Source organism: Charadrius vociferus, unplaced genomic scaffold (assembly GCF_000708025.1).
Source record: "Charadrius vociferus isolate BGI_N301 unplaced genomic scaffold, ASM70802v2 scaffold162, whole genome shotgun sequence".
Lineage (NCBI taxonomy): Eukaryota > Metazoa > Chordata > Aves > Charadriiformes > Charadriidae > Charadrius > Charadrius vociferus.
In genome coordinates, this window is record NW_009647236.1 from 2,001,551 (window position 1) to 2,016,070 (window position 14,520).

A 14,520-nucleotide genomic window follows, 5' to 3' on the forward strand; every position below is an offset into this window, starting at 1 on the left:
CCTTCTCCCTTCCAGCTCTCAAAGCCTTTCAGTACTAACATATTCACGGGCAGGATGCAGCTTACCACATCTTGTCACAGGACTTAAAACGTCCTTCACCGTAAAAGCTTCCCTACCCAACTTCAGTTCTTCCACCAAAGGAATGCACGATTTTATAAAGACTGCGATGGCTGGGCACACCCTGCTTATCACGCCTAGCTTTCACTGATAGGGTTTAAGAGTGTCAAATGATTAAGTTTTCACTGCTTTGAGTGTCCACAGGGATCCCCCCAACCATCCTCCACAAGGCCTCGTTAAAGCTCAGAAATTTGAAACAGGTTCACAGAATGGCAAAGCTCAAGGGGGATAACTATCTGTCTCTGAATTTCCATGAACTGCTTAGCGTCACCACAACTGGGGAGCGCAGCCACACATAAGCCAGGCATAGCTCATTTACTGCTAAAGCTGCTGCTTCTTCCCACATTGGTATCAACCTCCTTCGCTTTCCTGAAGGCTGCCTGCGGAAGAGGCACAATAAATGTCCGAGGAATTCATTTAAGTTAGAAGTTGCATTTATTGTGCTAGTGCGACCAAGGAGATGACCCAAGGGTGACAAAAAAGCAGAGGCTGCCTAAAACAAGCACTGGTGCCAAAAAGTGCTTGTCAAGCCACGTAATAATTAAGCCTGACCCAAAACTTGGCCGTTTCACCTGGTAAAGACAAAAGACTTATTGTGGGCTAAACACATCTGTAAAGTCATCTGGAACCAGCAAGCTCAGCACTGTTAGGAAGATTTCCAGCGAGAGACAAGGATTTGGCAAAGCAAAAAGGTGAGAATGTGTGCATAACAAAGCATAAAGCCAACCCAGCCCTTCCCCATCCCACCCAGTCTCAGAGCCTGCATTTCACCTCACCTACCATCAACATTGTAGACTTTCAGGCCAGCCATGTGCTTGGCTGCACGGGATTTGGAGGCTGTTAACAAGGCTGGGTTGTAGACTGTGAAATCTTTGTAGTAATTTTCCAGAACCACCAATGCAGCTCGCTGGATGCTAGGGAAAAAAGAAAAAAAAAAAACAAACACAAGACAAAACCCCTCAGAATGCAACAAGTTCTTTTGTTTCCCTTTAAAAAGTAAAACAAAATTAAATAAAAAAATAGCCACATTATTTGGAATGGGTTGTCGTGCCCACGGCATTATGCAATATACAGAATATTAATTACTCTCTCTAGGACCTAACATCTCATCTGAGATGCAAGATAAATGTGTCTGCCCTCACCTCAGTAAGAGGATGATAGGAAATCCCTAAACAAGGGCAGCACAAACAGAAGTGCTAGGCTGCCTGCAGCATGGGAAAATGGCAGACCAAGAACTCAGCCTGCCTCGGCAGTAGGATAGCCGTGAAGCAGAGACCTTGCCCAGGCTGAAGATCAGAGCATTGCACTGGTTTTGCTGCAGCCGTCTGGCTGGGATGGAGGGACTGGCTCAGGATGGATGCTTTCCCTTTGAGTCATTTCCAGCCGCACCTCGCAGCTCCTCAGATCTCCTCCATCCCAGCACTGACAAGAGCAGAATCTCTTCAGCTTTCACAGCAAGATAAGATCGCTGCCTGAGGAGTACAGCTGCTTGTTAAATCCCAGGCAAGGGACAGAACAAGGAGCAGTGACACTCCCTCCCTCCCTTTGAAGGGATGCTGCTACATAAAACGATGACACACGGGAGCAAAACAGCACACGCGCCAGCAGCAGGAAAGGCTCAACCCAGAGGTATCTTCCTTTGCAATCATTTTGACAACAGCGAGACAGATGTCTGTAGGCACTGCTACTAACAAACGGGACAGCATTTCAAAACGAGCCAGAGCTGTGCTGTTTAAAAATGCCAACGCACGCGTGGGGCCTAGGACACAGCTCTCTCCATGTTGCTCTGGCTCCATGCCCCAGCACGGCGTCCGGCTGGCAGTAGTGTTCCCAGCAAACCACCGAGATCACCGATTCAGTCAGCTGGAGTTTGCCAAGAACCCACACTTAATTTCATTTTGAACCCACAAAAATTATAAGGGAACTGCCAACACATTTGTTGCCAGTTAATTGTAAAGTTCACACTTACCAACAAAGCCTCCCGTAAGGAAAGCAACCAAGTATTCTCACACATGTTACAACATAGGAAGAAAACATTACACGGATGGTAACGTGGGAAAATAAGACATGAACAAATTAAGACCTAAATTCAATTCTCAGCACTGCCACTGATTCAGCGCGCGCTCCCAGAGGAGCAATTTAAATTTTCCTGTGCCTTGTGCTAATATTAAACTTTTGCATCACACCCCAGTAATTTAAACACACACACCCCCTCTGCCATCCTCGTTCTCCAGCTGCCCCCCCTCCCACTGATCAGTGAATTAAGCGCAGATGCCAGCCCATTCACGAGATTCTGAGAAAGAAGAACAAACCCAGACTTGTTCACTGTGTACCTTCATCAGTCTATTATGGTACAGCACCATATATTTCATTAACTGTGTACCTTTAAGATGATGAATTTAGCTTTTGAAGCAAATTCCACCTTTAGGACTGTTTAGTGGGGCCTTTTGCACCCAGCTAAAGCATCTTAAAGAAGCTTTACTCTTCAGGTGATGGTCCTTCATACTTCCTCATATCAGGTTTGCTAAAAGCAACTCTATTTAAGCACTCAGCTACTGATATGGAATAAAGAGCCCCTATTTAATCAAGGAAATAATCTTCTTTTAGTGAAGTAGTACAGACTGACCCACTGCCACACACATATGTAGGTACTGACACAGAACAAGTGAAAGCCGGTTTATTTCTCTCTGCCAAACTTCTGGTTTCTACTGTGAATTTGCTGCAGCTTAAAATCAAAATTTCGTAAAAGAAGTCATGCGACAGCAGCACATATTCCCCCTTCTGACTGCATTCAAACATGACCGAGTTTTTCCATGTCCGCTTCCCAGGAAGGTAAAACTCCATAGTTTCATCTCAAAACGCAACATTTGGAAAACTAGGATCAACTAAAAACAAGATAAAAGTGAACAGAGTTATCCTGTGCTAATACACTGCACTCATTTCAGGCAGTGTTGGGACTTCCACCCCAGGAGTGGGAAATATTTGGGAGGTGCTCCACTGACCATCTAACTCTATTAGGACAAAGCACAATGCGTCACAGGAGAGAGTAATTTATTTTAAAACATACACATTTTCCCTGGACCTCACAGAGAACGTTATCATCAGGATGCCAGCTTTCTCCAGCCACTACCCCTTCCATCCCCTCACTAAATAACCTACCCCACCAATTCATTGGCACACGCACCCAAAATCCAAACAATAAAGCTTTTACATTGCAACAAGCAACCACCACTGCCCTGAAAATTAAAGCCCAGCTATTTTTTTGCTGATGCAAATCCAGCACAGGCTCAGTCCCGCATATGAGATACCCCAATCACACAGTAGATCTGCTCTATAGGGAGAGGACTGTAATTAAACATCGGTTTCCTAGATTTCCACCAGCCCATTTCTGTGTCCCATGTCCATCCTAAGCATGGCAGGGTAGGAAGACAGCTGGACTGCAACTCTTCAAATTCCCTTTTAAAGAAAAAAAGAAAAAAAAAATAAAGAGAAGATGCTGCGGATGAGAAAATTAGAAGGGTCACAACAATTAGCAAGAGCAAGGAGAAGGCTGAATCAGAGCCTTCCGGGCTGTGTTGCTCAACCTCTTCACCCACATCAAGGGGAAGCCTCACCCTGCCCAACGCAGGACAGCCAGCCCTGCCCCACGCGGGAGCTCCGAAGCACCAAGAACCCCCCTGCTCTGAAGAGGCACAGCCGTCACCAGCCCAGCAGAAAGGGACCCAACGCCCTTGTGCGATGCAGTGTGCAAGGAAGGGGGTAACCCCATACAGAGCAGCCCTGAGGAGCGAACAAAGCAAAACACTAAGGAAGCCTGCCGTCTTCCAACAGACATTCCGTTTTTTTCGGGACTTTCCGCAGCAAGGGCAGACCCTCCGCCACCTCCTGAGCAAGGTGAAGTGGCTGCAGCAATGCTCCTCTCCCACCCACACACCAGCTCCGATGGGAATGGAAACTGGCAGCCTTCCCGGAGCCCGTGTCCGGAGGCCGTTTCCTCACCGTAGCGCCTCAGGAGGAGTTCAGCACCACGTCGGTCACTGCATTCGTTCACCCTGCACTTCGGCAAACTCGGGCTTTCCTTGCATTTTGGGTTTTGAAAGAATGGGGAGGGGCAGGAAGAAAATGAACGGAAAGTCTCAGTGCCTAATTGCCTGTTTGGAGAGGGTCAGAGCAAGGATCCTCCTCGTGTCCTACAAAGTGCATCTGGCAGCCCAATATATTTCAGGCATTGTTAACAAACTACCAGAAAGCAGAAAAGCGTATCAGGACACCAAAAGCATTTTCATGCAACAGTTCAGACTCAGAAAACATATGACATGACAAAAAAAACCCCAACAACCAAAACAAAAACCCCAAAACAAAAAAACCCCCAACTCTTGCACAGGCCAGTGACCTGCCGGAAACCCAGTTTTCCTTGCAGGCAATACTGGTAAGGCTCTACATTTTGTTGCTTTGCATTTGGTGTGGTTGTAGGGTTCCTTTGTTTGTTTTATTGTTTTGTTGGTTTTTCTGGGTTTTTTTTGGTTTTTGTTTTTAAATTATTATTATTATTACTACCCTGAAGAATGCCATGTCACAGCATGCTGCCAACAAGGAAAGCAAACAAGCAGGTCCAGCAGAAGCACAGGGTACCTCAGCGGCATCTGGCAGCAATGCAACAGAGTCCTTTGCAAACAGTAATGAATTAACTTTTACAGGGCATCCAAGGAAGTGGAGGAGGGGACTATGTGACACAAAGGCAGCAACTATCGCCAATTTTCTTTTTTTTTTTTTTTTCTCTCAAAAGGTAAGTCAGGAACAGTTTTGCCTGAATACTTGCTGCTACACGGGATTTTGGTGTTTGAGGTCTTTCCATACTCTGTAGCTCAAAGGCCATTTTGGCTTTGTATTTGCCTTCTGTGACTTAGCTACACCAATACCGAATTTGGCTTTTTTAGAGGATTTCCAGGAAAACAAGCCAGTGCTCTTCTGAAGCAAAACACGAGGAAAGAAGCCTGTTTATATAATCAAAATACTGGCTTTGGGCCCTGCTGGTTTCTAGAAAAATGGTTTTGACTTTTCTCAAGTGGTGGGAAAGGGTTAGTGAAAAAAATAAGGAGGGAAAAAAAAAAATAAAAAAAGATTGAAGCCATACCTCTGTGCTCAAAGTTGCCATTGGACACACTAGGGTCAATCCCAGCAAGCTACAGCAGCCATCATTCACGTGGTTTTACCAGTTTCCAGCTTTTCTGCTAAGCTAGAAACATAGCCTGTCATGGTACTACACCAACCATCAGCTAGACACTGTGAATCATCGAAGGCAGAGGAGTGCCTCACGCTTTTGCGACCGATGTGCATATAAATACATATCCAAAAAGAGCTGCTTGGTACCAGAGCACCCTCTTCCTTAGCTTACCATGGATGCAATCCTGTAGCATCAGAGTTTAGGATGAGCCACAGACCTAAAATCCACAGGGGTACACAGAGGGGCCTGATCACTGCTGTGCTAATTGAGGGCTGAGGGCAGAGGAAGCGCCTAGGGTTAGTTAATCAAATGGTTCCCAGCACAGAGTCCCCTCCTCCAAACAACAATTTTATTTTTTTTTTTTTTATGTTCTCCAAAACAGATACAGCATCAAAACAAGCCAAGGTCTCTGGGCACACGAAATACATGCCACAGACAGTTGGGAAGCATTGGCACCTGAAAAAGAAGCTGAGCAAGGATTGCACAAAGCAACCTTCCATGCAGAGCTGGCTTTCTTTGCCTTACCGGTTGTCTCCAGCCTACAACTCCATCAAGCTTATCTACTGCAAGAGATGCTGAGGTGTCCTGGAGTGCTAAGCACAGCACTTCTTACTCTCTATCAGTGCTGTCAGCTTACACCCAACAGGCTCACAAAACCTCTGTACCTTCCCAGAATCATAGAGTCATGGAATGGTTTCAGTTGGAAGGGACCTTGAAGATCATCGAGTTCCAACCCCCCTACCATAGGCAGGGACACCTCCCACTAGCCCATGTTGCTCAAAGCCCCATCCAGCCTGGCTTTAAACACCTCCCGGGGATGAGGCTTTAACAACCTCTCTGGACAACCTGTTCCAGTGCCTCACCACCCTCACAGTAAAGAAATTCTTCCTAGTATCTAATCTAAGTCTACCTTCTTGCCACTCTCCCATATCTTATCACTCCATACCCTTGTAAAAAGTCCTTCCCCAGCTCTCCGGTAGGCCCCCCTCCGGTACTGGAAGGCCGCAATAAGGTCTCCCCGAAGCCTTCTCTTCTCCAGGCTGAACAACCCCACCTCTCTCAGCCTCTCCTTACAGGAGAGGTGCTCCAGCCCTCTCATCATCTTTGTGACCCTCCTCTGGACCCGCTCCAACAGCACCATGTCTTTCCTATGTTGAGGGCTCCAGAGCCGGATGCAGTACTCCAGGTGGGGTCTCACCAGAGTAGAGTAGAGGGACAGAATCACCTCCCTAGTACAGGTCCAGAATCACCCTGCAATCACATCTCCCTCCCATAAAACCCCTTTTCTTCACATACTCTTTTGCTTGGTGCAGAGCTGGGGCTCGAGTTCCCGGTCCTTCGCCCCACTCAACTGCCCTTCCAGAGCAAAGTCACCAGGATCAAAGCCTTGGACATAAAACTGGAAATAGATAACTGAAATTAAAAAGCTTCCCACACCAATATCCCTGCTGAAAACGGTTACAGAAGGCATTTCCACCATCCTCTACACAGACTTGCCACTCTGCTCTGCTTACCTACCGTAGGGGTGAAGCTGCCCAGAAAGATACTCCCTGGGCAGCATGGACGTGCCAGGGGCCATCTCCTACGAGCTGGCAGAGCACGAGGAATTTGGTACTCGCTGTCCTTCCCAAGCAGCACCTTGAAGGCAAGGCTCCCGAGAGAACCTATGTCCCGCAGAAGCGCTTCGCAGCGCCGGCAGTAGCACCAGTACCTTAGCTACAGTTTTGTCCTCTCCAGTAAACAGAGCCAGAGCCAGATCTCAGCAAAGATGCCAAGACAAGGAACTCCTCCTGCAGCTGTGGCCAAACAAGCAGAGCAAAAAAAATGCCTTTTGATCGTCATAACTACAACAAGTACTTCAGTCTGGTAGAGTCAAGAGAACAAGACCGCAGCCCCTAGGAACAGGAAAACCACGTTTTCTTGTCAGACAACCACAACTGAGGTCTCCACTGGGCTGAGGCAGGCAAGTGCAACCCTTGCCCTCCCCGGAACTGGCACCAGGCAACCAAGACACAGCAAGTTTGTTTTAGATACCCGACTTCTGGCACTTGGTCAGACAGGGATGAGGATTTGCAAGGTCAAGACTTTATTTGGGAAGGGAAGGATGCCTCAGCATAGTAACAGGCTGTCACCATGATGGCAGCAGTGCTGCTGCCCCCAAGGAAGCGAACATCCATCCACTAAAGCCGCAGCTTATATGGAGCCCAAACACATACTCAGGGTTCGTCCCACAGTTTTGCTGCAACCAGTCCCCATCTGTTCTATCCCCTCCCAGCCTTTTTTTTTTTTAAAAAAAAAACAAAAACAAAACAACCCAGGAATTTAAGTCTGTGTCCATGCCCCCCCCAAACCCAGAACATCTGAACAACGGTCACATGAATGTTGTAATTTTAAGGAGAGCACCAGCCTGGTTTCTAGCCACAGATCTCCCCTTTACTGCCCTGCATGGTCCAAGACACAGTGCTCTCCAATGCACATACAAACACTCTACACCAAGTCCTATCTTTCATGAGACAAAAACCAGAATCAACACACCAGCTGAGCAATACAGTAGTTCACTGCTGATGCAAAGGAATTTCAATGTACAGACTTTCTGAACGAGAAGCGGAAAGCAGGATTCATTTTCAGGTTGGGGTTTTTTTGTTTGTTTTCCTCAACAGCAGCCTAGCCAAAACCCTCCTGTACAGGAAAAAAAGGAAAGGACCCCTGCAAGTCTACTACTAACATCGCTGTTTATGTTCTGACCTGTTTATTTGGAAGAGAAGCTATGAGTATAGAAACAGGGACTTTTAAAATAGAGGATTTTACAGAAGGGTATGACCAAACTTTGGGGGAAAAAAAATAATCTACTCCTTTATGTCGTATGACCCAAACAAGCTACTTATTTAAGCCTCCATGAAGAACTCTATAAAAGTATTCCCAGGCCTGCACTAAGAAGATGTTGCTACAGAAGTACAGGCTGCTAAGTTTTAGCAAGCAGCTATAAAACCCCAGTAAACCCACAGGCATGCTCTCATTGCAATTCTCCTTCTGAGAAACTTTCCAGCCTGATACTTCAGGAAGTTAACTGGCCTTCAGGGTACCAGCACAAGGGCTGAATATTATTCCCAGTTACCTTTATTGGTAGAACTTCAAATTTCAATGAATGCTTTCCCAACAGCCGCACTGCCCTCACTTCCACTTCCAACAGCTGAAGGTGACAGCTAGTATAATTAGCTAGGACACTCACGACACTAGTGGTAATATATAGCGAGGAGGAGGAGAGAGCAATCCTCTCACTCGAAGAGTGGTCCAAAAGGTCCGATAATTTGATTTACCAGGAAAAGGACAGTCACTGTGTTGAGGTCAGATACCGTGACAGCACCACACTTCTCTTCCTCAGTAACACAGTGAACGTCTCATTTCATGGTATACAGTGCCAAGGGAGACGAAGATCATAGGGACACTTGTTACCCCCAACACTATATTCAACAGATAAAAAATGAAATAATAAATAAGCTGCAAAAGCATAACCTGAGTTGCAGAAACAAGGGAGGTCCCAGAGCACCAGACAGCTTCTTATGGGAGGCAGAAGACTCTTTTCACAAGAAAAGAAAGACTTAAGCCCTTCCTGAGCTTAAGCTTCTTCCCAGGTTCACCGTATGCAATTCCAGGATGCCTTATTGCAAGGGGTCAGCCTAGGTAACCAGAAAGGCTGTCTTCCAGCCCCCTCACAGAACAGCAAAGGGGAGTTTGTTAGCACGCAGCAAAGGTACGTTGCACCCATGACCTCAGCCCATCCGCTGGGACGGGTTCGCGAGCGTATCTGAAAGAGCAGCTTGTGAAAGCCCAAGCACGTGGCGTGACAAACCTTTCCCCCAGAAGGCTGAGGGAGCCAGCTGCCAGAAGAGCCGGCTCCAAAGCAAACCACTCGCACCCTCCTACGCCAGGACCACCTCTCCAAGACGACGAGCGTGTGTGTTTGTGTGTGCGTGTGGGTTGCTTTCAAGCACTTACTCACCATGCAGATACCTAGCAGAACCACTAAATCCAAACGGTATAGCTCACAGATTAGCCAGCGGACAACAGCAGCTTTCAGGCACTAACAGCTCAGGCTGGATTTCAACCGGTTCCTCAGACACCAATAACCACAGGCAGATGCCCCAACAGCTCTCCAACTACAGACATACACTTCCCCTTTGATCATAAATAACACATTCAAACAGGCGAAGGTGCTACCTTCTCACCAGGCAGAGAGCAAACCCTTGCTACCAGCACCACTTTGCCCCAGGGTCTGCTGCAACGCAGAGAAAAAAAGATGAGAGCAAAGGAGCTGCCTGTGCCTGGCCATGTATTCGTCACGTCCCAGACACCCGCAGAGAACCGAACCAACGTCTGGCCAGACATCTCCACCACAAGCTCAGTGCAGCACCCTCAGGAGCCAGTAGTAGTTGAATCGGATCAGGAGAGCAGCAGCTACTGCATCCATGCACTAGAGATTAGGAATGGGTTTTCCAAGGGCACTGCCAGCACACCAAGCAGTCTGCCTCCACGCCATGGTTTTACAAAGCGGTGGGGTATCCTCAAGAGAGGGAGCGAGAATACTAACTTGCTTATTTAGGAGAAAAAAAAAAACCCAACCACCGAACAACTACCATCTGCTCACAGAGAAGCAAAACCAAAGCTGTGAAAGGCTTCCTTTATCTATTGAGCAAATTGGCAGGTTGGGAAGGAGGGCAGTGAGAGAATAGCACAAAGGGGACAACTTAAGTGAAAAGGTGATGGGAGGAAGCTGCTGCTGAGCGGTCCCCACGAACGTGCACAGCATGGCAGACACAGGCACACCACAGAGACACAGGTACCGACAGAGAAGAGGCAAGCCGGCTTCCCCAGGCACCTGCGGGTGTTGCAACCAGCTGCCAGCAACCCCAGTAGGCTCCACTTGTCTGTGCCCAACTCCACACAGACCCACGACCAACTTGAGAGAGTCAGGGACACTGCTGAAGTCAATTTTGGTTGATAAGAAGCTCAAAATGAGCCAGCAATGTGTACTCACAGCCCAGAAAGCCAACCTCATCCTGGGCTGCATCAGAAGCAGTGTGGCCAGCAGGTCAACGGAGGTGATTCTGCCCCTCTACTCCACTCTCGTGAGACCCCACGTGAAGTACTGCATTCAGCTCTGGGGCCCCCAGCACAGGAAAGACATAAACCTGACTCCAGAGGAGGGCCACAAATATGATGAGAGGGCTGGAGCACCTCTCCTATGAGGACAGGCTGAGAGAGTTGAGGTTGTTCAGCTTGGAGAAGAGAAGGCTCCAGGGAGACCTTACAGCAGTGGCCTACAGGAAAGATGGGGAGGGACTCTTTATCAGGGAATGTAGTGATAGGATGAGGGGTAATGGTTTTAAACTGGAAGAGGGTAGATTTAGAATAGATATGAGGAAGAAATTCTTTACTGTGAGGGTGGTGAAGCACTGGAACAGGATGCCCAGAGAAGTTGTTGAGGCCCCATTCGTGGAAGCATTCAAGGCCAGGCTGGATGGGGCTTTGAGCAATGCGGTCTAGTGGGAGGTGTCCCTGCCCAGGGCAGGGGGGGTGGAACTTGATGGTCTTTAAGGTCCCTTCCAACTCTAACCATTCTATGATTCTATAATCTTACAGTTAACACCTCCGTACCTGAGCAGACTATTGAGTCCAACGACCCCTATGGAAGGAGACCCACATGACTCAAGATTTTAATTTAGAGAGTCCTGTCTCACAGCTGGTGATCTGACTCTACTCCAAGCCCACAACTATAAGCTGTCATGGGGTACACCGTGTCTGGCTGGGCACTTTAAGTGATGTGGCCTAGGACATGAGACCTGTCCCTCATGTTTGGGCCACAGCTGTTTCCGTGTAGGCCTGCTGGGTAGGGGAGGAGAAGCAAGGACTTGATGCTTTCCTTTCCTCAAGCTCAGCAGAGGAGAACACCTTTGCAGACAGAGCCACGCACCACCAAGGACTGCTCCTGCTCTGCAGCAATGCATGTATGTGCACAACCTATCTCCTCACGCAGGCAGCAGCAGGATCGCTTTCAATGAAACCATCAGCAGCTTGAGAGGATGCTGTCCTGCCTCCTTCCCTCTGCCCCATCCTACCACAAGCCTCTGTAACTCTAAAGCACCAGAAGGGTAGTTAAAAAGGCTGCAGAAATTCAGGTGGGCTAAATAATCCAGGAAGAAGATACACACACAAACTATAAAGCTACACAGATATAAATTACCAGTTCCACCATTCAGATCCCTGCAACCAGACAAGATTTCTTTGGGAGAGGTGAGGGAGGATCAGACAGTTGACAGGATATTTTTTTTTGCAGCAGCAGCAGCATTAGTTTAAGAAGTGACGTGAAACTATGATCAAACATTTATGTAATTGAGGGGTGTACTGAGTATTTATGAGGGAGGCTTAACTTCTTTCGAACGTTCCTACACACTTGAGGTTATACTTGGGATTTAAGGAGTTTCAAACAAGTAGGGGGGACAGGACGACACTGAGGTGTGCTTTACCTTCTGAACACATGAGTTGGGAGCAAGATCAAGAGCTTACCCTACACACAGGAGTGAAACAGGCACTTCGTGCTGACACACAAGGGATGAAATACCAGGCTCCCCCGAGCCCTGAGCTCCAGGACACCCATTAGCCTCCAACTCGAGCTTATGCCCTGCTCAAGCGCCTAGGAACCTTGCAGCAGCCGACAACACAACGTACCCTGGATTAGCACTCCCAGTCCCTGGGAGCTGCGTAATCTGTAACAGCGATGCATTTCCTTTTCCCAACATACATGTATGCTATGCCTCTGATTAGTCTGAGCCTCAAAAGAAAAAAAATAAAAAATGCAGGAACTAGCAGGTATGGCAAGAAGTTTATAAGAGTCTACATTTTCAAAAGATAATTTAAAGCCTGACCATGCATCAAATAAGGCCAGAGTCTGTAGACTTTAGAAAGAATTCAACTTACATCAATAGTTATGAAGTAACGAAGGGTGGGATGGCGGTTTTAAGTAAAAGTTAAGAAATGCAACTTTAATTTCAAGGAAAGAACAGAAATACTGTTCAAAGCTTCTACTGGCAGCAAAACTTCAGTGCTGTAACAGGACTTTGCATTTAGATGCTGCTGCCATGAAACCGCAGTATTCAGCTCTGGTTCCAACAGCAGCCTGGTAGGGTGCTCTCTCAGGAAAGAGGACCATCTCTTATTTTACCCCCAGCAGGAGACGGGATTAACCAGGCCAGACTTTGAATGAAGTTTGCCATTTGCATCAATACAGCAGCTTCAACTTCTTCCAGGATTTCTCTCACAACACCTTGGAGCATTGTTTCCCTGCAAGCCTACATGGACAGGCCCTGAAGAGGCAGCATTGATGCTACCTGCTAGCAGACCCTTGCACACAGAGGAACATTGGCTCACCCTGCACAGCATCCCTCCACCACAGGGCATCCCCCACCCAGCTCCACCCCAAGCAGGCTTTGCACAAGCAGAAGCCACCTCATTTTAAAGCTAGCACCCAGTGACCCTACAAACAATGCTGGGGACGCAGGGGCATGGTCCACAGTTCTGAGCTGAGCATCATAAATCCAGGCCCAACAAGGATGCAGATGTCCCTCCACGAGGACTTGGGGAGCACAAGCCAGAGCTGCCAGCCCCCAAACCACAGATAAGGTCCTCACTGCTGTGCCAGGAAGCCTGTTTTGCTGTCAGCTGGGGAATAGCTCTCCCCAAACTGTCAGCTGAGGTCCCCACTTGACCTCAACTGCACAAGAGGAATTTTCATTTAAGGGAATTGAGTGCTAGAGGGGGAAATAGAGTTATAAGCAAAAATATTGTCCTCAGTTTTGTGGAAAAAAAAAAAATAATTTTTTTACTACCACTCTGCTCCCTATTAACTCTTCCTTATTCCTTCAAGGTAGGGTCAGGAATTAGCCTCCAGTTTTCTTGGACATATTACTTGGTTGTGCTGTACCAGAACTGTAAATTCACAATTTCTTGCATTTTTAACAAAAGGTGAGCCACCTCCTTTCCCCCAAAGGGCATACAGCTCACTCCTTTGCAGAATATTTCTATTTCATCATTCACCACAAGAAACGGATGTCAAAGGTTGAGGGGGTGGAATTTTTTTCTGCAGCATTTGAGGATAAAAGTATCTTCACAGCCACAAAATTTGTTCAGCAGCTTAGGGAGACCATCTGTCTCCGTGGGTGGTACACACAGGCGATTTGGAGGGCACCAACAGCAGGGGAAAAGAAATTACATGACAAACCCCTTAAGTACAGGGTAGGCTGGAGTGCATGTTGTTCTTGTACTTCTGGGCAGTGTTGATTTGGAAAGACAAACAAACAAGAAGGGAAAATCCCTGCAGATGAAACCAATGGTGTTGCCTCCACACCATCTCTTTCAGAAGGACAAAGCCAAGCACCTCCTGTCAGGGAGCAAGTAATACCATACTAGCCAGGGGGATTAATAATTGACAGCAGGCCCTTCACTTACTAGTAGGCTCGTAAACTTTTAAAGTATTAAGTATTCCAAAAATGTGAGACCGCTCTAGGGTGTAACGATCACCCTGCACCACTTGCAATTGCTGCCTGGTGCATCTGCAGGAGCACAATACGACTGGTACCCGGGCAGTGGTCTGGTACACTCAACTCCTTCTGCTGTAAAGGAGAGGAGAGGCAGTGTGTGCACAAGGGGCGGTGAGGCTGATGAAAGAACACGGAAAAGCATATGCAGAAAGGCAAGACGCTAGGGAAAACATGCTTCTTTCAGAAAAACGGAGCCTTCCCAGGCCTTGGAGACAGGCTTTACCCACATCAGAAACTCCCAGATCAGTTGTGCAGGCAGTCAGATATTGATGGTCCATCCTAGACTTTCCCCTCCCCTCTAATGAGAAGCACCTGGCACTTCTGGAGTCTGCTGTTCACTACTGTCACAAGCAAACATCCTTTTAATGAGGTGTTGCTCTGACCCAAGTAAGATGTCCTATCTGATCTTTGCTGACAACACACCCCATGCACCATCAGACAGACCCTCGTAAAACAGAACAAGGCACCATTCCCATAACTCATCTGGAGCATCAAAGGAGACTGCTCCCTGCTCAGCAGGCAACAGCACACTTTTTTTTTTTTCAGAGGCTACTGGAAAATTCCCTTCTGCAGTTCCACGAGTAC

The 14,520-nt window shown here is 47.5% G+C and overlaps 1 protein-coding gene across 1 annotated transcript in view; it reads right to left on the bottom strand.

Annotated features, from left to right (window-relative positions):
• The window catches only part of VANGL1 (VANGL planar cell polarity protein 1), a 33,632-nt gene that overhangs the window by 6,387 nt on the left and 12,725 nt on the right, over positions 1 to 14,520 (bottom strand). Inside the window, exon 4 of the mRNA XM_009879903.1 lies at positions 898 to 1,031. Within this exon, the coding sequence (XP_009878205.1) occupies positions 898 to 1,031 (134 nt within the window). The remainder of the gene's footprint in view (positions 1 to 897; positions 1,032 to 14,520) is intronic.